This window comes from Pogoniulus pusillus, chromosome 37, assembly GCF_015220805.1.
Source record: "Pogoniulus pusillus isolate bPogPus1 chromosome 37, bPogPus1.pri, whole genome shotgun sequence".
NCBI lineage: Eukaryota > Metazoa > Chordata > Aves > Piciformes > Lybiidae > Pogoniulus > Pogoniulus pusillus.
Genome location: NC_087300.1, coordinates 2049328 through 2073431, shown reverse-complemented (window position 1 = coordinate 2073431; position 24104 = coordinate 2049328). Strand labels below are relative to the sequence as shown.

At 58.2% G+C, this 24104-nt stretch overlaps 1 protein-coding gene across 26 annotated transcripts in view; it reads left to right on the top strand.

The window, feature by feature from the left end:
- The window catches only part of MACF1 (microtubule actin crosslinking factor 1), a 189311-nt gene that overhangs the window by 43658 nt on the left and 121549 nt on the right, over window positions 1–24104 (top strand). For 15 of the 26 annotated variants that reach the window (XM_064172702.1, XM_064172684.1, XM_064172696.1 and 12 more), the window contains exons 1-15: window positions 11740–12750; window positions 15514–15680; window positions 16513–16625; window positions 16715–16821; window positions 17513–17632; window positions 17738–17833; window positions 18069–18196; window positions 18316–18409; window positions 19883–20037; window positions 20143–20419; window positions 20850–20978; window positions 21258–21335; window positions 21479–21640; window positions 22882–22986; window positions 23457–23552. In XM_064172702.1, the coding sequence (XP_064028772.1) occupies window positions 11740–12750; window positions 15514–15680; window positions 16513–16625; window positions 16715–16821; window positions 17513–17632; window positions 17738–17833; window positions 18069–18196; window positions 18316–18409; window positions 19883–20037; window positions 20143–20419; window positions 20850–20978; window positions 21258–21335; window positions 21479–21640; window positions 22882–22986; window positions 23457–23552 (2838 nt within the window). Of the gene's footprint in view, window positions 1–1481; window positions 1572–4762; window positions 4841–8402; window positions 8496–11739; window positions 12751–15513; window positions 15681–16512; window positions 16626–16714; window positions 16822–17512; window positions 17633–17737; window positions 17834–18068; window positions 18197–18315; window positions 18410–19882; window positions 20038–20142; window positions 20420–20849; window positions 20979–21257; window positions 21336–21478; window positions 21641–22881; window positions 22987–23456; window positions 23553–24104 lie in introns of those variants that run through there. The other 11 variants (XM_064172710.1, XM_064172704.1, XM_064172706.1 and 8 more) reach the window with 1 other exon arrangement.

Genomic DNA, 24104 nt, shown 5'->3' with positions numbered 1-24104 from the left:
TTTTAACAGGTCTTTCAATTGAGTTTTTTGTCTCTGGGGAGGCTTTTTCTTCTGTTGGATTTGAATGTTGGGATGTGGCTGTGCCCGAGAGATGGTAGCAGAGGGAATGTGCTGGTGCCTTTGGAGGGCACTGTGGCATCACCACTACTGCATTTGCCTTCTCAACTCTCAGCAAGAGCCTTCTGCATCTTCCTATGTGGGGCTGAGGATGGAAGGGATCCCATCATGGGGCTGCTCCCTCCTTGTGCCCCCCTCCCCAGGGCAAAAGGAGCCTTTATTAGGGCTTTCCTCATGGAGTGGAGCCCCAAAGTGTGCCAAGGGAGGTGGCTCCTGGTAGCTGAGTGGGATTAAGATTGCATCACAAGGTGCTTCCTGCTTCTCTTGGTTGGTGCCAGAGGCTTTCTAATTAATTCCTCATTTGCCAAAATAAAAGAAGGAAGAAAAAGAAGCTGTTTGGACATGAGGTGTCACAGAGCAGCTCTTTTCCTGCCAGCTGTGCAAACCTCTGTGGCAAACTTTTGGCTACTTCTTAACTCTTACAAAGGAAGAGGAGGAAAGAAAATAAAACAAACCAGAAGAAGTCTTGAGGCTGCTGAAGGAAAACATCTGAGGCTTTGCAGCCAAGTAAAACCCCTGGCCAAGCTCTGGGTGTCTTGGGGAAGAGCAGGGACAGGGTTTGTGTGTGGTCACCCTGCTCTCACAACCACCCTGCCCCTCCAGGGACCTGCTCTGCTCCCAGATAGCAACGAGTGCTGTGATTTGGGATGCTCTAAGTTGGTCACCCTCCTCTCACAACCACCCTGCCCCTCCAGGGACCTGCTCTGCTCCCAGATAGCAACGAGTGCTGTGATTTGGGATGCTCTAAGTTGGTCACCCTCCTCTCACAACCACCCTGCCCCTCCAGGGACCTGCTCTGCTCTCAGATGGCAGCAGGTGCTGTGGTTTGGGATGCTCTAAGCTGGTTACTCTGCTCTCACAACCACCCTGCCTCTCCAGGGAGCTGCTCTGCTCTCAGATGGCAGCAGGTGCTGTGGTTTGGGATGCTCTAAGCTGGTTACTCTGCTCTCACAACCACCCTGCCTCTCCAGGGAGCTGCTCTGCTCTCAGATGGCAGCAAGTGCTGTGGTTTGGGATGCTCTAAGCTGGTGTAAACGGTTCTCAGAGCTGAGCTATGGGGCTGCAGAGCTGTGGGGCTGCAGAGCTGTGGGGCTGCAGAGCTGTGGGGCTGCAGAGCTGTGGGGCTGGAGTCCAAAATGTTTTCCCAGTTTGATCTGGGGAGTAAAATTTGCAGCAGGTTCTGCCAGGTCATTTGGGATGCAGGAAGCTGCTTTTGCTTAGTGGATGATTCTGGGATAACCTTTTCCAATGGAAATGGGGTGGGAGGGATCTGTCTGTTTGCAGACAGCACTGTGCCATCCTCCTGCAGCCAGCACAGGAGGCCGAGGGGACCCAAGGAGCTGAAATTCTTCCCTCTTCCCCAGGTGCGCAAGCACATCAATGACCTCTACGAAGACCTACGAGATGGCCACAACCTCATCTCCCTCCTGGAGGTGCTGTCAGGAGTAAAGCTGGTGAGTCCTCCAAGCTGGGCACTGATGCTGCTGTGTGCCCCACATCCCCCAAATTCCAAGCCCTCCCTGTTCTCCTCCCTGCTCCCCTCTGCTCCCAGCCATCAGCTGTCGTTCCCTATGCCGTAGCTGTGTTCTCAGGTGTCTGTTGTCCTTTCTTTATTACCATTATTAGTTCTTGTGGTTATTATTATTTGATTTCTTTCCACTCAAAGCCCTGTTCCCCAGGCTGCTCTCTTGGATGCCACCAGAACATGTGTTTAAAGCCTGCTGGCTTTCATGATCCCCTGAGCAGAGCTCTCTTTTTGAAGGCTTCCACAGAATCACAGTGGCAGGGGTTGGAAGGGACCTCTGGAGGTCATCACAGAACCATTAAGGTTGGAAAAGATCTCTCAGCTCAAGTCCAACCTTCTACCCAGCACCTCCATGCCCACTAGTGCCACATCTGCTCATTGTTTGGAACACCTTCAGGGATGGGGACTCCACTACCTCCCTGGGTAGCCCCTTTCTATCCCTGACCACTCCTGCAGGAAAGAAATTCTCCCCAGTCTCCAACCTAACCCTCCCTTGGCACAGCTTGAGGCCATTGCCTCTTGTCCTAGTACCTGGGAGAGGTAGATCATCAAGTCCAACCCCCTGTCAGAGCAGGCTGCAGAGGATGACATCCAGGTGGGTTTGGGATGACAGCAGAGATGGAGACCCAAGCACCTCTCTGGGCACACATCTTCACCTTCTAGGCTTGGCTCCTGAACTCAAACAGGAGCTCAGAGTGGCCTTGCCTGAGATAGTTTCTGTGACCATGCCCCGAAGTGTAGCTCAGAGCTGAGATTCCTGCCTCTCCCCTGGCTCCTGCCCAGGCTGCATTTGGAGCAGTTGGTGGCAAGCAAACTTCTTCCTGCATCCTCAGCATCACAGAATCATTTTGGCTGGCAAAGCCCTTTAAGGTCACCCAGCCCAACCCTTCCCTAACTCTACCAAGGCTGGTGCTAAACTGTGTCTCTCAGCACCACAAGCATCAGAGTCCCCCTCCTTCCTCTTTCCTCCTCCTCCTTCTCCTCCTCAGACTGACACATCCAACTCAGCTCTGGGAAGATCCCAGTTGCTGTCACAGGGTAGCACAGCAGGAATTATTTTAGCATTCTCCTAAAATAGGATCTGGGCAAAGATCTCCAAAATTCCTCCCTTACTCTCTAGAGATGCCAGCTCAATTTTCTTGTGGGGGCTGAGCACTTGGATCAAGCTGATTGTGATCCAACTTCCTTCTCTTTGGCTTCCAAAGCCAGGGGGAAATTCCTGTGCTTGGAACCTCAGGGATTTCTAGGTTCACAGAATGCTTGGAGTTGGAAAGGGACCTCAGAGCCCATCCCCTTCCAACCCCCTGCCATGGGCCAGGACTCCTTCCCCTAGCCCAGGCTGCTCAAGGACTCAGCTGCCTTCCTCCTTGCTCTCTTGGTTTTTCCTTTGACCTGGGTCTTGCATTTGGGTTTCCATCCTGTCCTCCCTGATGTGTCACCCTCCTGTCACCACTGTCCCTCCCATCCTCGTTAGCAAGTAGAGCCTCCAGTTCAGAGGAGCCTTCGCCTGGTGAGAGCACCAGCCTGGTGCCGTGCGAGCAGCGAGGAGCGTGAGGAGGAAGATGATGATGATGAAGAAGTATGTTGAGCCTGCCCCCAGCACAGCGTATCCCTGGTGGACACTGAAGTGCAGACAGATAGTCCAGTGCAGCTCAGTGTCACTGGGAGCTGCCACCTTCCCCTCTGCCCGGTTTTAGCCGGGTTCAAAACCCACCCAAGGTGGTCACTGCCCCGAGCGAGGGGCTGCGGGGGGGAAGCTGGAGGAGTGGAGAGGCCTCGTTCCTGGGCTGTGCTCACCTGTGCTGGACCATCTGGGGTGCACTGCAGTGTCAGCCAGCAGCCAGGGCACGCCACCCACACGTGTGCCAGCATGTGTGCCCCCCACGGCGGGGAGGGCACAAGGATGGCTCCTGCGCACTGCTCCCGTGGGGGCTGCTGCTCACCTCGCACTGCATGGGCAGGCTCTGGGCACAGGCACTTTTTGGGGGGGGGGGGGGGGTGGGTCGGGGGTGTGACCAGCAACCTTTTGCATGTGAGAGTTAACCCAACTGAGGGTTACCCTGGAGGGGAGGGACCCCAAACCCTTGCTCAGTGTCAGAGGAGCTGTGTTGGCCAACCCTCGGGTGCTGGGTGATCATCTCTACGTGCAAGATGCCACCAAGCACCTGGAGCAGTGCAGGAAGAGCTGAGGCTCAGGCTGTCTCCTGAGTCCTGGAGATGTTCTCCTGGCAGGGGCAGCTCTTCCCTGTCGTGGTGGGGAAGCTGGTTCAGAGGACTTAGGATATCCTAGCAGTTGAGAGCATCCTGGTGATGCCTTCTGTTGAGACTAGGCCCAGGATCTGGTGTTGCTTCTGCTGCTGATTCATAGCAGAGCCCAAGCATCCCAGACCCTTCCCCTGGGCAGAGCTCAGCTGCTGGATCCCTCAGAATGTTCCCCTCCTGCAGCAGCCACCATGAGCACAGCTCTGGCACCTCACTGCCCCCTTCCCCAAGCGTTCAGAGGTGGCTGCTGGAGCTGCAGTCCCTGGCCACATGCCACAGGAGCTGATCCAGCTCTGCAGGGGCTGAGGTTGGGGTTGCTCTGCCATCAGTGGGGACCTGCAGCCAGTCCCTGCTTGTGTCTCCAGTCCTGGCATGGAGCAGACCTCTTTCTGCTTCCAGCTGGGTGAGATGGTGCTGAGCCCTCTTTGCTGAGCCTCTCTTCCCAGCTTGTCTGGCTGATCACAGAACTGTTTTGGTTGTAAAGGACTTTGGCGACCACCACAGAGTGGCTAAGATCCTGCCCTGGGATCTTGGAGGCTGAGCCTGGATGCACTCTTGGGGTCTCAGAGAGGTCAAGGTCTCAGGGTGTTCTAACCTGTACACCCCACCACAGCCTCTCTGCCCTCTTCCAGCAGGATCATGTGGAGATGTGACCTGATTTGCCCCCAGAGCAGAAAGATCAAGCAGGGGCTGGGGCTGTGGGGTGCACAGGGCGGGAATCACGCTGAGTGCAGGGGGCTGCTGCAGGCAGCTCCAGGGGGGTGTGTGTGTGGGGGGGGTGGCTGTGCATGTGGGGTATTGCTGACCTTGTGTCCCCCACCCCGAGCTTGCCCTGAAGCTGCCCCCTCTGTCTTGCAGCCACGCGAGAAGGGGCGGATGCGGTTCCACCGCCTGCAGAACGTGCAGATCGCCCTGGACTTCCTGAAGCAGCGACAGGTGAGGGCTGGGCTGGGCTCACCCAGGGGCACAGCTGCCTGCTCTCTGAGCCTCTCACCTGGGCAGGGCTTGGCAAGGGTAGAACCATAGAATCATGAAGGTTGGGAAAGACCTTTAAGAGGGAGTTCAGTCTGGAGAGTCACCCCAGTGGAGTCACCCACCCTGAGTGCATTTAAGGGTGCCTGGGGATGTGGTGCTTGGGGATGTGATGCTTGGGGATGTGATGCTTGGGGATGTGGTGCTTGGGGATGTGATGCTTGGGGATGTGGTGCTTGGGGATGTGGTGCTTGGGGATGTGATGCTTGGGGATGTGGTGCTTGGGGATGTGGTGCTTGGGGATGTGGTGCTTGGGGATGTGATGCTTGGGGATGCGGTGCTTGGGGATGTGGTGCTTGGGGATGTGGTGCTTGGGGATGTGATGCTTGGGGATGTGATGCTTGGGGATGTGATGCTTGGGGATGTGGTGCTTGGGGATGTGGTGCTTGGGGATGTGGTGCTTGGGGATGTGGTGCTTGGGGATGCGGTGCTTGGGGATGTGGTGCTTGGGGATGCGGTGCTTGGGGATGTGGTGCTTGGGGATGTGATGCTTGGGGATGTGGTGCTTGGGGATGTGATGCTTGGGGATGTGGTGCTTGGGGATGTGGTGCTTGGGGATGTGGTGCTTGGGGATGTGGTGCTTGGGGATGTGGTGCTTGGGGATGTGGTGCTTGGGGATGTGGTGCTTGGGGATGTGGTGCTTGGGGATCTGGTTGATCCTTCCAGGGTCGTGTTCAGTTTTGGGCACTGCAGTACAGGAGAGATGTGTAAGTGCTGGAGGGGGTTCAGAGGAGGGCAATGATCAAGAGAGGTTCTCTACTCTGCCCTGGTTAGACCTCATCTCGAGTACTGCTTTCAGTTTTGGGCTCCCCAGTTGGAGAGGGACAGGGATCTGCTGGAAAGAGTCCAAGGGAGGGCTGTGAGGATGATGAGGGGACTGGAGCACTGCCTGATGAGGAGAGGCTGAGGGCTCTGGGGCTGCTTAGTCTGGAGAAGGCTGAGAGGGGATTTATTCAGGGGGTTGGATCTGGATGATCCTTGAGGGCCCTTCCAACCCTGGCAGTGATTCTATGATTGCTCTCATCACAGAGGAGTGCTGGGAATCAGCAGCAGCAGCATCCCATGCTGTGTGGTGTGCCTGTCTCTGTGGTGCTGGTTGAGGACAGCTGGCAGAGGACTTTCCCCTGTAGCAGTTGTGCATTCTCAGGGCCACCCATGCAGCACCAAACCCAGGATCAAAATGAGAGACCAGACTCAGTTCTGGGGAGGGGTTTGCTGGTGCCACAATCAGTCACTTCTGTGCCCCAGTAGCCTCACCTGGGGCTCCCTGGCAGATCCCAGGGTAGGGTATGGGTTGCTGTGACACATCTCTACCTCCCCACCAGTTTTGGGGGGCTTCTGCTTAGCCCCACACAGTCATGGCCTTGGTGCTGGCAGAGCTGGGTGCCTCTTGGTGTGGCATCACCCCTCTGGCTGGCAGCAGGGATGTCTTGTCCTGGGCTCCATCACCCTTCAGCTTTCAGAGGACACCACCAGATTTTTGGGAGGCTATGGCCCCACAGTGCTTGTGCAGCTGGCAGGGACCAGGCATTTCCCACTCCTCCCAGGGCAGATCCTATCTGGAGCAGTGGGATACATCCCAAGACTTGTTGAGTGTGCAGGTGAAAGCCTTGCAGCCCCGGGGCAGGGTGTCTTGTTCTACCTGCTGGGTCAGGTCTCACCAGGATGCTCCTCAGGTAGTGCTGAGAGGATGATGAATTGTAGCAGTTCATGCTGAAGCAGAGACTTTTCCCCTTCTGCTGGCCTGGGGGCATTGAATAGATCTGAACCCGTGGCCCACTCCAGGGAGGCTGAGCCACTTCCAACCCTCCCCTTCTCCTCCATAACCCCTTTGATAGAGACATTTTGCCAGGGGCTCTTGGGAGCTGATTTCCCTACTTGGATGGAGCAGCTTTGAAGCCTGCTGACGTGGTGGCAGCTGCTTTGAGATGTCTCACCTCAGACACTCCTGCTAGAGACTGCTCATGGGGTCCTGTTGAGTGCTGGGGAGCAGGGACTGCAGGAGAAGAGCCCAAAACAGGCAGCAGCTCCTGGGAAGATGGCTACAAGGAGAGCAGAGCAGCACTGACCTGGCTTGAGCCTGGCCAGAATGGCAGAATGGTAGGGTTGGAAGGGACCTCTGGAGGTCATTGAGCCCAACCCCTCTGCCAGAGCAGGGTCACCTAGTGCAGGTCACACAGCAACACATCCAGATGGGGCTTGACAGTCTCCAGAGAAGAAGACTCCACAACCTCTCTGGGCAACCTGCTCCAGGGCTCCAGAACCCTCACAGTAAAGAAGTTTCTCCTCACACTGAGGTGGAACTTGCTGGGTTCCTTGTTTTTGCCCTTTGTCCTCTCACAGGACATCACTGAAGAGAGTCTGTCCCCCTCTTCTTGACACCCTTCAGATATTCAGAAGAGCTGCAGGCATCTTCACATGGTTGAGGCACTGCACTTGCATTTCAAACCAGCCTTAGAGAAGAGCAGCCAGGAGGGAAGCAGCTCTGGGACTACCCTGGGGAGCTGTGTGGAGTCAGAGTCTGCTGGGATGGGAGCTTGCAGTGGGTGCTGGTGAAGGGCCTCAGTGATGCTTGTCTCTCGTGGGGGGGTGATGACTTAGCAGCTTGCTGGTGACCCCAGGAGGGAGTTAGCAAAGCTCAGCCACTGCTTCCAGCAGTGCTCTGTGGGCTGGAGCTGCTCAATTATGCAGCAGTGCTCAGGGCTGAGACACTTCTCTGTGAGCTGTTAAGTGCCTTGAAAGCAGCTGCTGGCTGGAGAGGGCCAGAGAGGTGAGCAGTGCTCCTCCTCCTCCCTTCTTGAGCTGGGCCCTGGAGTGGCCTTGCTGCCCCTCTGAGACGCTCTGGGGTTTTGCATGTCCCAGAATCCCAGCAGGATGGGGGTTGGAAGGGACCTCTGGGGTCATCCAGCTCAACCTCCCTGCTGGAGCAGGGGCACCCACAGCAGCTTGCTGGGGTCACGGTGGCATGGGGGGGTTGGAAGCTCTCCAGAGGAGGAGACTCCACAACCTCTCTGGGCAGCCTGCTGCAGGCCTCCAGCACCCTCACACCAAAGAAGTTTCTCCTCCTCTTCAGGTGAAACCTCCTGGGTTCCAGTCTGTGCCTGCTGCCCCTTGTCCTGTTGCTGGGCACCACTCAAAAAGAGCCCAGCCCCATCCTCTTGCCCCCCACTCTTTATCTCTTGCTGAGCATTGCTCAGATGCCCTCTGGAGCTGCTCTTCTGCAGGCTCTCAGCCCCAGGCCTCTCAGCCTTTGCTCCTCACAGAGCTGCTCCAGGGTCCTCAGCATCCTTGGAGCCTCCACTGGACTCTCTCCAGCAGTTCCTTGTCACTCGTGACCTGGATGCAGTGCTCCAGATTGCCCAGTGTGCTTGGGGTGACCTTGGGGACAGCATGGTGGGGGGCACTGGCCCTTGCTCTGGGTGGGTGAAGCTGTTGGGCAGCTCTGACCTTGCTGCTCCTCCTTCAGGTGAAACTGGTGAACATTCGCAACGATGACATCACCGACGGCAACCCCAAGCTCACCCTGGGCCTCATCTGGACAATCATCCTCCACTTCCAGGTAGGTGATGAGCTTCTTGCTGAAGGGCACAGGGTGGGCAGCAGGAGCACGTGGTCTGCCCGGGGTGCTGGCATCTGTCTCTCCATATATTTCCTGCTGGTGCCAGCAGGCAGATGGGTTCTGGAGGCTCAGCAGTCCCTGCAGAGCCAGGGAATAGCAGCATCCTGTCCTCATCCTTTGCTTAATGAAGTCGTTAATGATGGGCTCTGTGTGGTGGCCTCCTGCTGGGCTCTGAGGTCGGTGCTGATGGCTCTGAGGTCGGTGCTGAGGGCTCTGAGGTTGGTGCTGGGGGCTCTGAGGTCAGTGCTGATGGCTCTGAGGTCGGTGCTGGAGGCTCTGAGGTTGGTGCTGGGGGCTCTGAGGTTGGTGCTGGGGGCTCTGAGGTCGGTGCTGGAGGCTCTGAGGTTGGTGCTGGGGGCTCTGAGGTCGGTGCTGATGGCTCTGAGGTCGGTGCTGGGGGCTCTGAGGTTGGTGCTGGGGGCTCTGAGGTCGGTGCTGGAGGCTCTGAGGTTGGTGCTGGGGGCTCTGAGGTCGGTGCTGATGGCTCTGAGGTCGGTGCTGGGGGCTCTGAGGTTGGTGCTGGGGGCTCTGAGGTTGGTGCTGGGGGCTCTGAGGTTGGTGCTGGGGGCTCTGAGGTCGGTGCTGGAGGTCTGTTTGCTCAGCTGAAGTCTCTGGTGGAGAAGGGCAGATCTGGAAGGGGCCACAGCGTGTGCAGGCTGAGCGCCCACCCTCGTGGGGCTGTGGTCCTGAGGTGCTCCTGGGGCCCTTTGGGTGCTCGTTGGAGCTGTGGGATGGATCTCTTGCTGGGATGGAGGATGTCAGCTGCATGACAGCAGTGCAGGACAGGGGTGTGAGGAGCTCTCTGATCCAGCTGTGGTGCTGGAGGAGCCGTTGAGGACCATCTGCAGCACACCAGTGCTCTTATGGAGCAGGCTCTGGGGTCTTGAAGTGCCTCAGCTCATCCTGTTGCAGCTTTGATGCCCTCGGGGGGTTGACACCACAGGCCCTAATGCCACCGGTTGTGTTGGCATGTGAGGCTTTGCTGAGCAGTGCTGCTGTCAGCAGCCTGTTAGTGATGTGACATTAGCTTCGGGGCCATCTCCAGCGTGGGACCTGAGCCCGTGGGAGCTGCCGTGTCCCCTGCCATACCACAGGGCAGGAAGGGACCTCTGGAGGTCATCTGGTCCAACCCCCCTGCCAGAGCAGGCTCACTTAGAGCAGGCTGCCCAGGACAGCATCCAGGTGGGTTCAGAATGACTCCAGAGAAGGAGACCACTGCCTGTGGGCAGCCTGCTCCAGGGCCCTGCTGCCCTCAAAGTGATGTTCCTCCTCCTACCCCTGCTGGCATCCTCCAGAGGTGACCAGAGCTGGCTTCAGACCTTGTCAAAGAGGAATTTCCTTTTGGAGGATGAGTGAGCAGTGCCTCGGGGAGAGGTTTTGAGGACAGCTTGGGGATAAGTGGGGCTTAAGGCTGCTGCTGAAGCGTCTTGGCTGTTTTGGCTTGGGAAGCAGCTGAGGTCGAGCAGGGTCTGGATGCTGATGAGTCATCTCCAGCGGTGACATCCTGTCCTTGCTGTCCTCGGGGTGGCCCTGCCCTGCTGCATCCTCTGCTGTAGGAGAGCAGGGAAGGGGGAGATTGGGAGGTGCTGATGGTCCCTGCCCAGCTGAGGCAGGGAGGGAGCACTGTCACCCTGCTGTGGGGCACAGGACAGGTGACAAGTGACCCTGGGGAGCTGCTCTGCTGCCCGGGATCCTGCCTGTCCTGTCCCTGCCCGCGTTAAAGGCATTTTTTCTGGGGTTGTGGCTCCATTGTCAGCCTCTTAATCTCCAGCTCCTGGTGCTGCTGCCCGGGGGCAGGCAGCTGGGAGAACCCTGGGGAGAGCTTTGGGGTGGGCTGGTGCTGGTGTGAAGCCTGGGCACTGCCTGCAGGCAGCTGGAGTGGTGAAGGTGTGGGGGCTGCTCCCCGTGCCCTGGAAGCTCTTGGGGTCCCTGGGTCTTTTCATTGTTATCTGGATTGCTCCTCCTTCTTTCCCCCCTCCCAACTCTGTTTGCTGGGGCTGGTTCAGACTCCCCCCATCCTTATGCCCCCTGCTCCCCATTTTCTGCCCCACTCCAGTTTAGGTTCAATCCCACCCTCGTTTTGGTTCAATCCAACCCCAGTTTTGATTCAACTCTCCCCATTTTTCATTTTTTTGCCCTCTGCTTCCCATTTTCTGCCCCACCCCAGTTTTGGTTCAGTCCCCCATGTCTTCGTGCCCCCTGTCTCCTGCCTTGCCCCAGTTTCAGTGTGTGTTGCTCTGCTCTGGTCCCTCGGAGCTGCTAGGCAGAGTCAGGATGCTGCCTGCTCCTCAAACCCCTGCCCTTGGCAGCATGTGGGGCAGGATCTGCAGGAGAGGGGGCAGGACACGGGGCCAGACTGGGACGAACTGGGATGGGGAGCAGCATCAGCGCTGCCGTAGCCTGTTAGAACCCCGCGGCTGCAGCTCGCCGAAGCGATCCCAGGTCCTTAGAGCTGCCCTTTGAGCTGCTGCTGAGCCGGGGGGGCGGGAGCCTGGCAGGAGGGTGGGCACAGGAAGCCCTTTGGGGCTCTAGGGATTAAGAATTAAGGCTCAAACTGGAAAGCCCCCACTGCGGGGAGCCGGCAGCTCCGTGCCTCATGCAGAGCTGCTCTGACTCCTCCCTGCTCGTAGATATTTATATATATATATATATATACACTTTTTTTATCCCCCATTTCTTTCCCACCCCTTTTCCTTTCTGCTACCTCCCTTGGCTGTAGTGGATTTTCTTTTTCTGTTTTTTTTTTTTCCCTCTTTTTTTTCCCATCCCACTCTCTCCTTTTCCCCTCCCAGCTCCATTCCTGCTCCCTGTTTGTGTTGGCGAGGGCCGTGCTCCAATTACCTCATATTTGGAGAGAAGGACGCCGCAGCCAATCCCCTTTCCCTCTGCTTTTAGGTCAAGTGATTTCTGAACTGCAGTGAGATGCTTTGAATTTGTCTTCTCGCAGCTCCCAGGCTGTAAGATGGCTGTCTGGAACCGCGGCGGCGGCGGCAGGGTTGGTGGGAGGGAGCGGCAGCGATGATGATGATGATGATGATGATGAGGAGGGGTAGTCCGCGGCACGGTGTAGGGCGTGCGTTGTGGAGCCCATGAAGCCCAGCTCGGGATTGATTCAGGAGCTGGCGACTCGCTTAGCTGCCTTCCTGCTGGCGGTGAGGAGGAGGAGGAGGAGGAGGAGGTGGAGATGGGGAATTCTCTGGGCTGCGTTAAGGAGCAGAAGGAAAAAGCCGTGGGGAAGGCGCCCCTGTCTCCCAAAAAAAGGGTGCGCTTTAAACGGAGGAGGAGAGGGAAGAGCAGAGCCATGCCCGAGACAGCCCCGCAGGAGGAGCTGCCGGCCCTGCAGGCTGGTGAGGATGAGGAGGCTTCCAAGTCGAAGGCGGCCCCCCGGCAGCAGGGAGGAGAGGAGCCCGGCGGGAGCGGGCAGGGCGGCGAGGAGCCGGCGGCGGCAGCCCTGCAGCCAGGGCTGATCGTGCAGGTGAAGCAGCGCTTCCAGGGGGAGCTGCAGAAGGCTCGCCTGGTGCGGGAGCCGCAGTGGCCGGCTGCGGCGGGGACTGCCCTGGAGGAAGGCACCACCGTCGTCGCTCGTTTGCTGGACAACCCTGCCGAGAAGGGCTGCGAGAAGGCGGTGAGCCGCCTGGTGCAGCTGCAGAGGAGCGGCACCGGCAACCGCCGGGCAGTGCTGCTGCCCCTGCCCGAGGGCACCCACGGGCCTGCCGAGGGGCTCCCGGCCGCGGCGAGCACCGCGGCCAGCCGGCAGCCAGCGGAGAGCCGGGAGCCAAGGGCAGGCAGCACCCCGGGAGCCGGCAGAAAAGCAGGCAGCAGCGATGCCGCTTCCAGCGCCGCATGGACCTGCTCCTCCGCAGCGGAGCCGGGCACCGTTTCGGAGCTGTCTACGCCGTCCCCCATGGTGGATCAGCTGGAAAACCCCAGCGTGGGGAGAGCCTCAGGACTGCCATCGGCTCGGGCTGGGGAGGGGGACGGACATGGACTGCCAGCCTCTCGCAGCCCGTCCTCCTTCAGCTGGCACAGTGGAGGCATGGCCCGGAGCTCCTCGGGGTACAGCAGTGACCTGACACGCCGGGCAGCCAAGGGTGCTGAAGCTGGTGGGACCGCGGCGTCTGCCTTTGGAGGTGGCCACAGGCTCGCTGCGGAGGGCCAGGCGTGGAGGGGGAGCTCGGGGACAGCTGGAGGAATGGTCAGTGTCTGTCACCCTGTTCGGAGCGGGGTGGGGGGACCTGGTTCAGTGAACCCCAGATCTTGGTGGCCTCTGGGAATGGTCATCCTGGCGAGATACAAACCTCATGCTGAGCGTGGGAGGGAGGACTCTGGTGCAGAAAGCTCCTGAAGCCTTTTCCTCTCTGAGCATCTCTTGGGGCTAGCTCCTCCTGTCCTCTGCTCTTGGCACGGGCGGCCAGAGCGTGGCTGCCACCAGCGCGGGCGGCTGCATGGGCTGTAGGTGTCACTGACACATGCTTGTTGTCACTGGTGGCAGATGTGCCCTTGGGGCTGCTGGGTTGGCTATGAGGCTATGGTGTCCCTTTCCTGCTGCCAGGTGGGTGAGAGCAGCTGGACATGGAGGGGCTCAGGGTGCTCTGAATGGGCTCCGAGAGGAAGAGGAGAGGATGATGCTGTGGTTTGGAGCCTGTTGTTGTCTGAAGGTTGCTCTGTGGGGTTGACAGAGTGGGCTGAAGGTTTGGCCAAGCTCTGCATGCCCCAGGACAAGGGGCAGGAAAAGGGCTTTGTCTCTGATACCTTTGCCAGACAGGCTGGTGTACCAGCCACCGGCTGGTCTTCAGCATCCTGCCACCGGTTGCTTGATGCACAAGGTTGATGTTGGAAAGCTTTGGAAGGGATTGACCCCAAGTGCTGGGAGTTTCCACTCTCTCTTCTCGCCGGTGCCTCCCTAAATCTTTGTCCTGACACAGACACGTGAAGAAAGGAGGGTGGAGCTGGTGCCGCATCCTGCACCTCCCTAAGCGCATCTCTCGGAGGGTCTCCTGCGAGGATGCCCTCGGGGAAGGGCCCAGTGGTTGGGGAACCCCAGTGCTGTGTGCATGAGTGAGGAAGAAAGGGTCCGTCTGAGCTGGGTGCTGTGAGGAGCTCCCTGCTGGGCAGCAGGGCTGGAGAGCCCAGGTGGGGCACAGCCGATGGCTGGGTTCAGAGGAGGTTTCATCCCACTCTCAATTGAGAGCTGCTGGGTGATCACTAAGGGAGTGCTGGACAGGTGGAGGAGGTTTGTGGCTGTCAAGGTGTGGAGGGTCTCATCGGGCTGCTCACTCAGGGCTCTTCCAGCGGGTCTTGGCATCCCTAAGGGGAAAGCTGGGGCTGGAGGAGTTAAAGGCAGCGGCGGCAGCGGAGTGGCAGCGGCTGACAAAGAGCAGCTGTGTGTGTGCTGAGCGGATCGGGCTGGGGAGAGGGGAGGTGAGCTGCAGCATACCAATGACACCGGCGCCGTGCCGCTGCCATGCCGTTGCTGTGCCACTGCCGTACCTCGGCAGCATCCTGCCCTGCCCTGCCTTAGCATCTTCCCCACCGGCGGCACAGGCAGATAATCCCGAGGGTCCCTGCCCCACCTCCCGCTGCAAAGGCGTTGCTGGCAGCAGGCACCTGAGCAATGCCAGCGCCCAACTGGGTGTATCTAAAGGGGTGGGGTGGGGGGATAAAGCATCTGGGTGTTTTCAGGGTGGGCAGGGCTGTGCTCCTGGCACACCTTCCCCCTTCAGTGCCGGGAGGAGGCATCCAGCAGGCAAACAGCTCAAGCTGCTTTTCCATAGGCACCTGGCAAAATTGAAGCAGCTCTCCTCTCCCCCTTTGTCTGCCCCTTAATTAAGGGGAGGTAATTGTACTAATTGGGGAGCTGGGGGGGCTGGGGGCGAGGAGGGAGCTGTGCCAATCAGGAACATGCTGGCATGTGAGGACACGTGCGCTCCGTCACGTGCCAGTCTGGGATCTGCAGCCAGGGCTGTGCGTCTGTCTGAGAGGGTTCTGTGCCTGCTGCTCTCTTTTGTTGGGGAACTGGGTCACAGCACCCCTGCCACCAGCACCCCCTGGCACTGGGCGAGGCAGAGCAGAGATGTGACAGCTTTTCCTTCCTCTTTCCTTTCCCCCTCAGGATGGTGCCACTCCAAGCACCCCAGGGTGGGGAGAGATCTCTGCCCCACATCCTCTCTCCCAGCACCTCCAAGTGCTGCTTCTCCCTTCTTGAGTTGGGCTTTTGAAAGCTTTTTTTTGTTTGCAATGGTGAGAGGTGGAATCAGCTCTCCCTGGTGCTCTCTTGCTGCCCAGCCATGGGTGCTGCAGGATGGGGGCAACCATCCTGGTGTGAGCTCTGGGTGTCTGAGGGTGCTGAGGGTCCTCAGGGTGGGTTTTTGCAGGGGAGTGCCCAAGCATTGCTGCTGGCTCAGGGTGGGAAAGCATCCACTTGTTTTCCCAGCTCCCCATTCCCAGTGAGGTGTCCCCTAAGCCCTATCTGAGGAGGAGCAGGGGTGGGCAGCTGCTGGTTGCAGGGTGCTGCTCTGCAGTGTGATTGGAGGGGCGTGGCAGTAGCTGCTCCCAAGGGTGCAGCCTGGGCTGAGGAGCAGCTCCAGGTGAGCTGAGTGGTGGTAGGGAGCGGTGGGCTGCAGGTGTGCCCAAGCAGCATCTTGTGCCCAATCAGCATCTTGTGCCCAATCAGCATCTTGTGCCCAATCAGCATCTTGTGCCCCAGTGACGTGTGGCTCGCTAATGACCCTCACTTGCCTGGATCTTCCCAGGCCATGCTGCACCTCGGTGCCCTGCTGCTCTCCTGCATTTCCAGAGGTCCGTTCCCTTGTGACCTCCCCTCCATGGTGACCAGGAATTTCCTCCTGTCCTTCCTGCCAGCTGCCAGGTCTTTGGGCAGGTTCAGAGGAACTGGATGTGCCTGGTGGAGTCTCTCCCTCCTCCTGCATCACCCCATGGCTGTGCCACTTCTTTACAGATCTCTGACATCTACATCAGTGGGGAGTCAGGGGACATGTCAGCCAAGGAGAAGCTGCTGCTCTGGACACAGAAGGTGACAGCAGGTTACATTGGAGTGAAGTGCACCAACTTCTCCTCCTGCTGGAGTGATGGGAAGATGTTCAACGCCCTCATCCACAGATACAGGTAGGAGCAGTGGAGGGCATTGTCTGGATGGGAGGGAGGGCTGAAGACCTCCCCAGAGGTCCCTGCTCCACCACTGCAGTTGGTGATGGTCAGGAGTGCTTGGAGATGTAGGTGAAGCTTGCAGGGGGCAATGACTCCTTCACCTGGAAACCATCTGCCAGCTAGCTGAGGGGAGCGTGGATGTTTGGAAGGAGCAACCGGTACAGAATGCCAGGTTGGAAGGGACCCTAAGGATGATCTGGTCCAAAAAAAGGTCTCAGGTTGCAAGAAAGAAAAAAAACAACATTTTGAGGCTGGGCAGGGAGGCAGAAAAAGAAAAGCTTTTAATCTGGGCATGCTGCAGTGCTTCATGTGTTAGTACTGCCCTTCTGCTCACCCTCAAGAGCAGCACTTCCATCCCTGCCTTCAGCAGAGGACCTCAGAGCTCTCCCAAGCAGCATTGAAGCCTCTCATAGCTGCTTGAGAAGGCAGCACAACCCTCAACACCCTCTGCCTGCTCAGAGCTGGGGGCAGCAATGCCAACTCCTGCCCTGGCAGCTTGGTCATGGGGAGCTGACACAGCCTTGAGCTCTTGCAGGAGAATAGCAAATGGGGCTCATGAGAAAACATCTCCTGGTAGCTGGAAACCAGATTCCCTCTCATAGCTTGAGCATCCCCTTCCCAGAGCAGATGAGCTGGGGAGGTGCTGCAGCCCAGGCCCCCTCGGAGAGCCACCAGCCTGGGACAGAGGCTCGGACAAGCCCCTAGGAATCAGCAGTGCCCATCTGGGATGCTCTGGCCTGGGCACCTTGTGCTGTTTGCCAATGTCATGAGTCTGGTGCATGTCTTGCAGGCCAGATCTGGTGGACATGGAGAGGGTACAGATCCAGAGCAACAGGGAGAACCTGGAGCAGGCCTTCGAGATCGCCGAGCGGCTGGGGGTGACTCGGCTGCTGGACGCCGAAGGTGGGTGGGCAGCGCTGGCAAGCAGCTGGTGCTGGGGAGATGCCAACCTGCTCCTGTTCCTCACTGCCTTTCTGCTTCCTCCTTGCCAGACGTGGATGTCCCCTCTCCAGATGAGAAGTCTGTGATAACTTATGTGTCTTCCATCTACGATGCCTTCCCCAAGGTCCCCGAGGGAGGAGAAGGGATCAGCGCCATCGTAAGCACCGCCACGGGCTGGGGGGGCTGGCACAGCCACCTGGGAGGCAGCTGCTTGCTATGGGAAGGGTTTCACACAGTGCCAGCATGGTTGGGGTTGGAAGGGACCTCTGAAGATCATCTGATCCAACCCCACCCCTGCTATGAAGCAGAATCACCCAGAGTAAATCCCACAAGAACACATCCGGATGGGCTTTGGATGCCTCCAGAGATGGAGACTCCACAGCCCCTCTGGGCAGCCTGCTCCGGAGCTTTGCCACTCTCAAAGTGAAGAATCTTTTCCCTTACGTTTCTAGGGAGCCTCCTGGAATTCAGTTTGTGTCCATAACACTTGGTAGGGAGGTTTGGAAGTTCCCTGCCCGCTGGAGCTGAGTGGAAGAGGCTTGGGGGAGGAAGGAGCTTCCCCATTAGGATGTGTGCCCTGTGAGCTACCAGTGTGCCCCTAGGGCCACAGTGTTCTCCAGGCACTGCAGGATCTGCCCTGGGGTTTGAGCTCTTGGGAAAGCCAAACTGGCTTCCAGGGAGCAGCCTGTACATGAAGGAGGCTTCATCTACCTGGGATGGCCTCACAGCAGGGAGGCACAGGCAAATGATCCTCCTCGTAGCTGTGACCTTGGTGTGGCCAGGTTCTGCCTCTCCCCCGTGGAGACCTGCCCACCAGCAGTGCTCCCAAGGGTGCTCTTGCCCTGCAGGAGGTGGATTCCAGGTGGTTGGAGTACCAGAGTCGCCTGGAGTCCCTCGTCTCGTGGATCAAGCAGCACACGATACTCATGTCAGATAAATCCTTCCCCCAGAACCCTGTAGAGCTAAAGGTAGGTCCTGGACAAGGTCCATCTGCAGTGTCCCTTGTGCTTAGCACCCAGAGCTGGATGGTGACAGTCTCCAGGGTGGTTTCTGATGAGCTTTTCTCCTCTCAGGCACTTTATAACCAGTACATCCACTTCAAAGAAACTGAAATCCCAGCAAGAGAGCAGGAGAAAGGAAGGATAGAGGAGCTCTACAAACTGCTGGAGGTGAGAGGCTTGGTGGCTGCCTGCAGGCTTGGTGGGTGGGGGATGTTGTGTGGTGCTTTCAGCAAGGCTAAAGAGTGCTCAGCTCAGGTTTGCTTTGGAGTGGAGAAGTGGAAATAACCCTCAGGGTAAACGGTGTAGCCAGCGAGGCACTGCGGGAGCAGAGGCAGAGCTGCTGCCTTGCAGCCCAGCTGTAGGAGGAGGTAGGAACCTGCTGTCCTCTTGCTGTTTTCCCCAGGTCTGGATTGAGTTTGGACGCATCAAGTTGCCCCAGGGCTACCACCCCAACGACGTGGAGGAGGAGTGGGGCAAGCTCATCATCGAGATGCTGGAGCGCGAGAAGCTCCTGCGGCCAGCGGTGGAGAGGTTGGTGCTGTGCCCAGGGCAGGCAAAGTCCCCTCTGGGGCTGTCCCCCTGCTGCCCCTGGCTGGAGGGACAATCCCAAAGCTCCTTCTCTCATCTTTTTTCCTTCCTTGTCGTCTCAGGCTGGAATTGCTGCTACAAATCGCCAACAAAATCCAGAATGGTGCTCTGAGCTGTGAAGAAAAACTGACTCTGGCGAAGAACACCCTGCAGGCTGTGAGTGGGGGGCAGTGGATCCCCACTCCCCACTTTTCTGTTCAGTCATAGAATGGTAGGGGTTGGAAGGGACCTCTAGAGATCACCTAGTCCAACCCCTTGCCAAAGCAGGATCAGCCAGGGCAGGTCACACAGGAACTCATCCAGGTGGGTTCTGAATGTTTCTAGAGAGGCAAATGCCACAGCCTCTGGGCAGCCTGCTCCAGTGCTCTGTCACCCTGAAGTTGTGCCTGGTGTTGAGGTGGAACTTCTGTGTGCCAGTTTGTACCTGCTGCACTTCATAGAATCACAGAATCAGGCAGTTGGGAAGAGAGCTCCAAGCTCAGCCAGCCCAGCCTAGCACCCAGCCCTGGCCAATCAACTAGAGAGATGTTCCTGTCCCTTAGCAGCCTCAAGGCTCTCTGTGGGACTCTCTTTAGTGTTTCTCTGTCTCTCCTCAACTGGGGAGCTCAGAACTGGACACAGTACTCCAGATGTCTGCTCACCAGGGCAGAGCAGAGTTGTCCCTGCAAACAGCAGTGGCAGATCTCTCACTACAATAAGTGTCTCCCTCTGTTTTCCTGCTTCTTTCACACCCATCCCTTGCCCTGCACCTGTCTAGTGAGAGGTGTAGGGTAGGGAACTGTGGCAGGGCAGGTTGGAGCCAGATCTTCAAGGTCCCTTCCAACCCAAACCATTTTTGGCCTGATTTAGGCTTCCCAGAGACTCAAATACCTAAGAGAACAATACAATAATAGGATGCCTTCCTCTCTCCTCATTTTGGAAAGAAAGGAAGTAGATGTAGAGAGGAAAGAGAGGTAAAACAGCCAAAGAGCAGACTTGCTTCCACTTGGAAGTTAAAAGAAAAACCTTTAACAATAAATAAGATGTATTTAAGGTAAAGGGAGTTACAAAAAAGGTATAGGGAAGGGAAATGAGGTACAAAATACACAACCGTGGCAATGGATGGGGGTAGAATCAGGAGGGGAATGTCCACCATGTGGTGGGGTGGCGACGTGTCAAAAACAGGAGCAGCAGGAACCAGGCAGGCAGGGAGGGAGAGCAAAGAGAAAGAGCAACAGGAAGTTCCTGTGTTTTTATAGGGGATCTAGACAGGAGGTGGGAGTGGGCTGAGCACTACACCTGGGGTCAGGTTCAGGCCACCCCCAGCAAGGAGGCAGGAGGACCTGGGGTCAGGTTCAGACCAGCCCCAGGAAGGAGGCAGGAGGACCTGGGGTCAGGTTCAGACCAGCCCTAGGAAGGAGGCAGGAGGACCTGGGGTCAGGTTCAGACCACCCCCAGGGAGGAGTCAGGAGGACCTGGGATCAGGTTCAGGCCACCCCCAGGAAGGAGGCAGGAGGACCTGGGGTCAGGTTCAGACCAGCCCCAGGAGGGTTAACCCCTTACACCGTTCTGTGAATCTTCTGTGGGCTTCTCTGGTGTTCCCTGGGCTGCGAGGGGCTGCAGCCCTGAGGCTCCTCTCTCCCGGGGCAGGATGCTGCTCACCTGGAGTCAGGGCAGCCAGCGCAGTACGAGTCGGACGTGGTGGTGTACCTGCAGGAGTGCGAGGGGCTCCTCCGCCAGCTGCAGGTGGATGTGCAGATCCTGCGGGATGAGAACTACTACCAGCTGGAGGAGCTGGTGTTCAGGTGAGGGAGGCTGTGCCCCAGGGGGAGAAGCCTGCTCAGGGGCTGGGGAAGGAGGCAGTCTGTGTGCGTGTGCTCTGCTCACCCCTGCCCTGCTTGCTCCTCCAGGATCATGCGGCTGCAGGACGAGCTGGTGACCCTGAGGCTGGAGTGCACAAACCTCTACAGGAAAGGACACTTCTCCAGCCTGGAGCTGCTGCCCACCTCCACGCTGAGCACAGCACACCTGAAGGGCGAGTCCCTGACAAAAGGGCTGCACACCTCCTCTGCCTCCTGGTTCAGGAAGCCCATGACCAGGACAGAGCTGGTGGCCATCTCCTCCTCAGAAGACGAAGGCAGCCTCCGCTTCGTGTACGAGCTGCTGGCCTGGGTGGAGGAGATGCAGGTGAGCTCTGTGGGCATCGTGACCTGGCTCTGCTCATGCTGGGGTGGGAAGGTTGGAAGCTGGTCTGGGCTTCCTCCTGCCTTGATCTGTGAGTCTCTGCTCTGCTGGTTTCTGGCGAGCACCAACGCGCTTGGCTTGGCTTGGCTTTTCTGCCTTGTGGTCCTGTTGATCTGTGGGGATCAGAAGATCCTTTCAAAGCTGCAAGCAAATCCCTCCTGATGCTGTCAGTCCCTTAGGGTGGCTGTGAAGCTGGTGCAGTTGTCCCAGAAATCACTCAGTGTTGGAGCTCTGGGTTGAGACCTTCTACCCAGACCTGTGTGGTGTTTGTGCCCTCTTGAGTGACCTCAGAGGTTTCCTTGCCCCTTGTGTCACGTTGAGATATGCTCCTTCAGGTAAGGAGTGCTGACCTGGACCTCTTGGCCTGTTTCAGATGAGACTGGAGAGGGCAGAGTGGGGAACTGACCTGCCAAGTGTGGAAACCCAGCTGGAGACCCAGCGGCACATCCACAGCAGCGTGGAGGAGCTGGGCTGCAGCGTGAAGGAGGCCCGGGTGTATGAGGTAAGGTGGCACAGGCTGGGTGACACAGGGCATGGCACAACATGTGCAGGAACTTGAGGGCATCAGGACCAGCTCTTGTGGGTGAAGGTGCCTGGGGCAGAGGTGATTTGTAAGGATGCAGCTTCTGAATTGTTGCTGGGCTACTGCCCCGAGCCTTGTGCTCTGTGCCTCCTGCCACTGCTGCACAGCTGGGCAGAGAGATTTGGAGGTGTGGCTGCAGGTGGTGCCATCCTGAGTTGGGTGACGTGGCCATGGCCATGGCCATGCTCTGTCCTGCAGGGCAAAATGTCTCAGAACTTCCGGGCCAGCTACACGGAGACGCTGAGCAAGCTGGAGACACAGTACTGCAAGCTGATGGTGAGTGCACCTTCAGGTGGCCTTCTGGCAAAGCCTGCAGAGCCTGGGGTCTGCCCCTGCTGCACTGCTCCGAGGCTGGGGAGGGAGGAAGCAAGTGGCTGGCTTCAGAGCAGGAAGGAGGAATCACTCTTGGTTCTGCTCAGGAAACCTCAAGCTTCCGCCTGAGACACCTGCAGAGCCTGCACGGGTTTGTGTCCCGGGCGACCGCGGAGCTGATCTGGCTGAACGAGAAGGAAGAGGAGGAGCTGGCGTATGACTGGAGCGACAACAACCCCAACGTGGCGGCCAAGAGGAACTACTTCTTGGTGAGTGAAGGGGCAGGGCTGGGGGATGCTGCGGTGCCTGTGCCCTGCTGTGGCACCTTCTGCTGCCTGTGCCCTGCTGCTGTGCCTGTGCCCTGCTGCACCACCTTGGGCTGCCTGTGACCTGCTGTGGCACCTTCTGCTGCCTGTGCCCTGCTGCACCACCTTGGGCTGCATGTGCCCTGTTGTGGTGCCTGTGCCCTGCTGCAGCGCCTTGGGCTGCCTGTGCCCTGCTGCAGCGCCTTGGGCTGCCTGTGCCCTGCTGCAGTGCCTGTGCCCTGCTGCGGCGCCTTGGGCTGCCTGTGCCCTGCTGCAGTGCCTGTGCCCTGCTGCGGCGCCTTGGGCTGCCTGTGCCCTGCTGCGGCACCTTGGGCTGCCTGTGCCCTGCTGTGGTGCCTGTGCCCTGCTGCACCACCTTGGGCTGCCTGTGCCCTGCTGCGGTGCCTGTGCCCTGCTGCACCACCTTGGGCTGCCTGTGCCCTGCTGTGGTGCCTGTGCCCTGCTGCACCACCTTGGGCTGCCTGTGCCCTGCTGCAGCATCTTCATCTGCCAACAGACCTCAAACGCTCAGAGGTTGGATGCTCCCTTCCAAGCCGTGGAGCATTGTAGCTCATGAGTGCAGCTGGCGGAAGAGCAGAAGCGCAGCAGAGTGCCCGATCGCAAAGGCATCCAAAGATGTGCTCTTAATGCTTTTAGGAGCTGAGCTAGTGAAGGGGAAAAGAAGTCTAGGCCAAAGAGGGGAATGGATTCCCTTCAAAGCAGCAAAAAGGAATTGCTGTTGTTCCACCAGCATCTGAAGAGGTCCCTGGGCAGGTTTCCAGTACCTGCGCTGCATCTGCCCCATGTGTTCGGTGCACAAGAGGCATCCCAGTGGGAATCAGCTGTGATGCTCCCATGAGCTGTGCTGGTTTCCCTGTGTTCCACTGGGATTTGCTGCAGGATTTCCAGGCTGAATGTTGTAGTAGTTGGAGGAATTTCCTTGAGGGGGGTAGAGCACTGGGCCAGGCTGCCCAGTGAGGTGATGGAGTCCACCAGACCTCTGGAGTCATTGAAAATCCATCTGGATGTTGTGATCCTGAGTAACCTGCTCGAGGTGCTCCTGCTCTGGCAGGGGAGGTTGGAGTGTGTATGATCTCCAGAGGTCCCTTCCAGCCCTCACCATGCAGGGATTCTGGGATTCTGTGGTCTGAGTGAGGCTATTCCTTGTAGCTGAGCTTTGCTCTTTGCTTGTGCCCTTCACACAGGAGCTGACGAGAGAGCTGGAGGAGAAGCAGGACATCTTCTGCTCCCTGCAAGACACAGCTGAGCTGCTGTCCCTGGAGAACCACCCAGCCAAGCAAACTGTCGAGGTGAGCAAGCACAAGGAGGAGCTGGGAGAAGCCCCAAGGACCTCACCTAGGACTGGGACATTTATTGTTCCACCATCACCTGGCCAGCTGGGGCTGAGGAAGTGTTTTATGGTGGTGGAAAAGCATCAGTGCAGTGCTGGAGCTGTTTTGGTTTGGGCTCGAGGCCATGCCCAAGCAATCCCCACCTCCTACTAGGACACAGATCCTCTTGGGTGAGCCTTTCCTGCAGCGAGGTGGTGCAGGGCATGGCCTTGGCTCTCTGGGGTGGTGCAGCAAAGGGCTGGAGGCACAGATTTCTCCCGGGGTGGAAGGAAGCAAACCTGTGCCTGCTGCGCACCCCTCAGCATCACCAGCTCGGGGTCTCCTGCCCTTGCTGCCTGTGTCTGGTGGCAGGCAGATGGTGCCTGTTGTGGTACCTCCCGGCAGCTGTGTCCTCCCTGGTTGCTCATCTCCTCCCGTGTGCTCCTCAGGCCTACAGCGCGGCCGTGCAGAGCCAGTGGCAGTGGATAAAGCAGCTCTGCCTCTGCGTGGAGCAGCACGTCAAGGAGAACACTGCCTACTTCCAGGTACTGTGGGAGGGGGCAGCCCTTGGGGAGAGGGGGAAGGAGGGAGTTTGGGTGCTGACAGGGGCTGCTTTCTCCTGAATCATCTCTTTTTTTTCCTGTGGGGATGCCCTCACTGGAGTTGTTATGGGTTAGAGTGTCCAGAGCAGGGCCACGAGGGTGAGCAGAGGGCTGGAGCTGCTCTGCTGTGAGGAGAGACTGAGGCAGTTGGGGCTGTTCAGGCTGGAGAGGAGAAGGCTCTGAGATGACCTTGTTGTGAACTTTCAGTATCTTAAGAAGGCTACAAGAAAATTGGGGAGGGACTTTTTAGGCTGTCAGGTAGTGATAGGACTGGGGGGGATGGAACAAAGCCAGAAATGGGTAGAGTCAGCCTGGATGTTAGGGAGAAGTTGTTCTTAAGAGGGCTACAAGAAAGCTGGGGAGAGACTTTCTAGGATGTCAGGTACATGACTTGGGGGGAATGGAACAATGCCAGAAATGATTGAGCCTGGGTGTTAGGAAGAAATTCTTCAGCATGAGGGTGGTGAGAGCCTGGAAGGGATTGCCCAGGGAGGT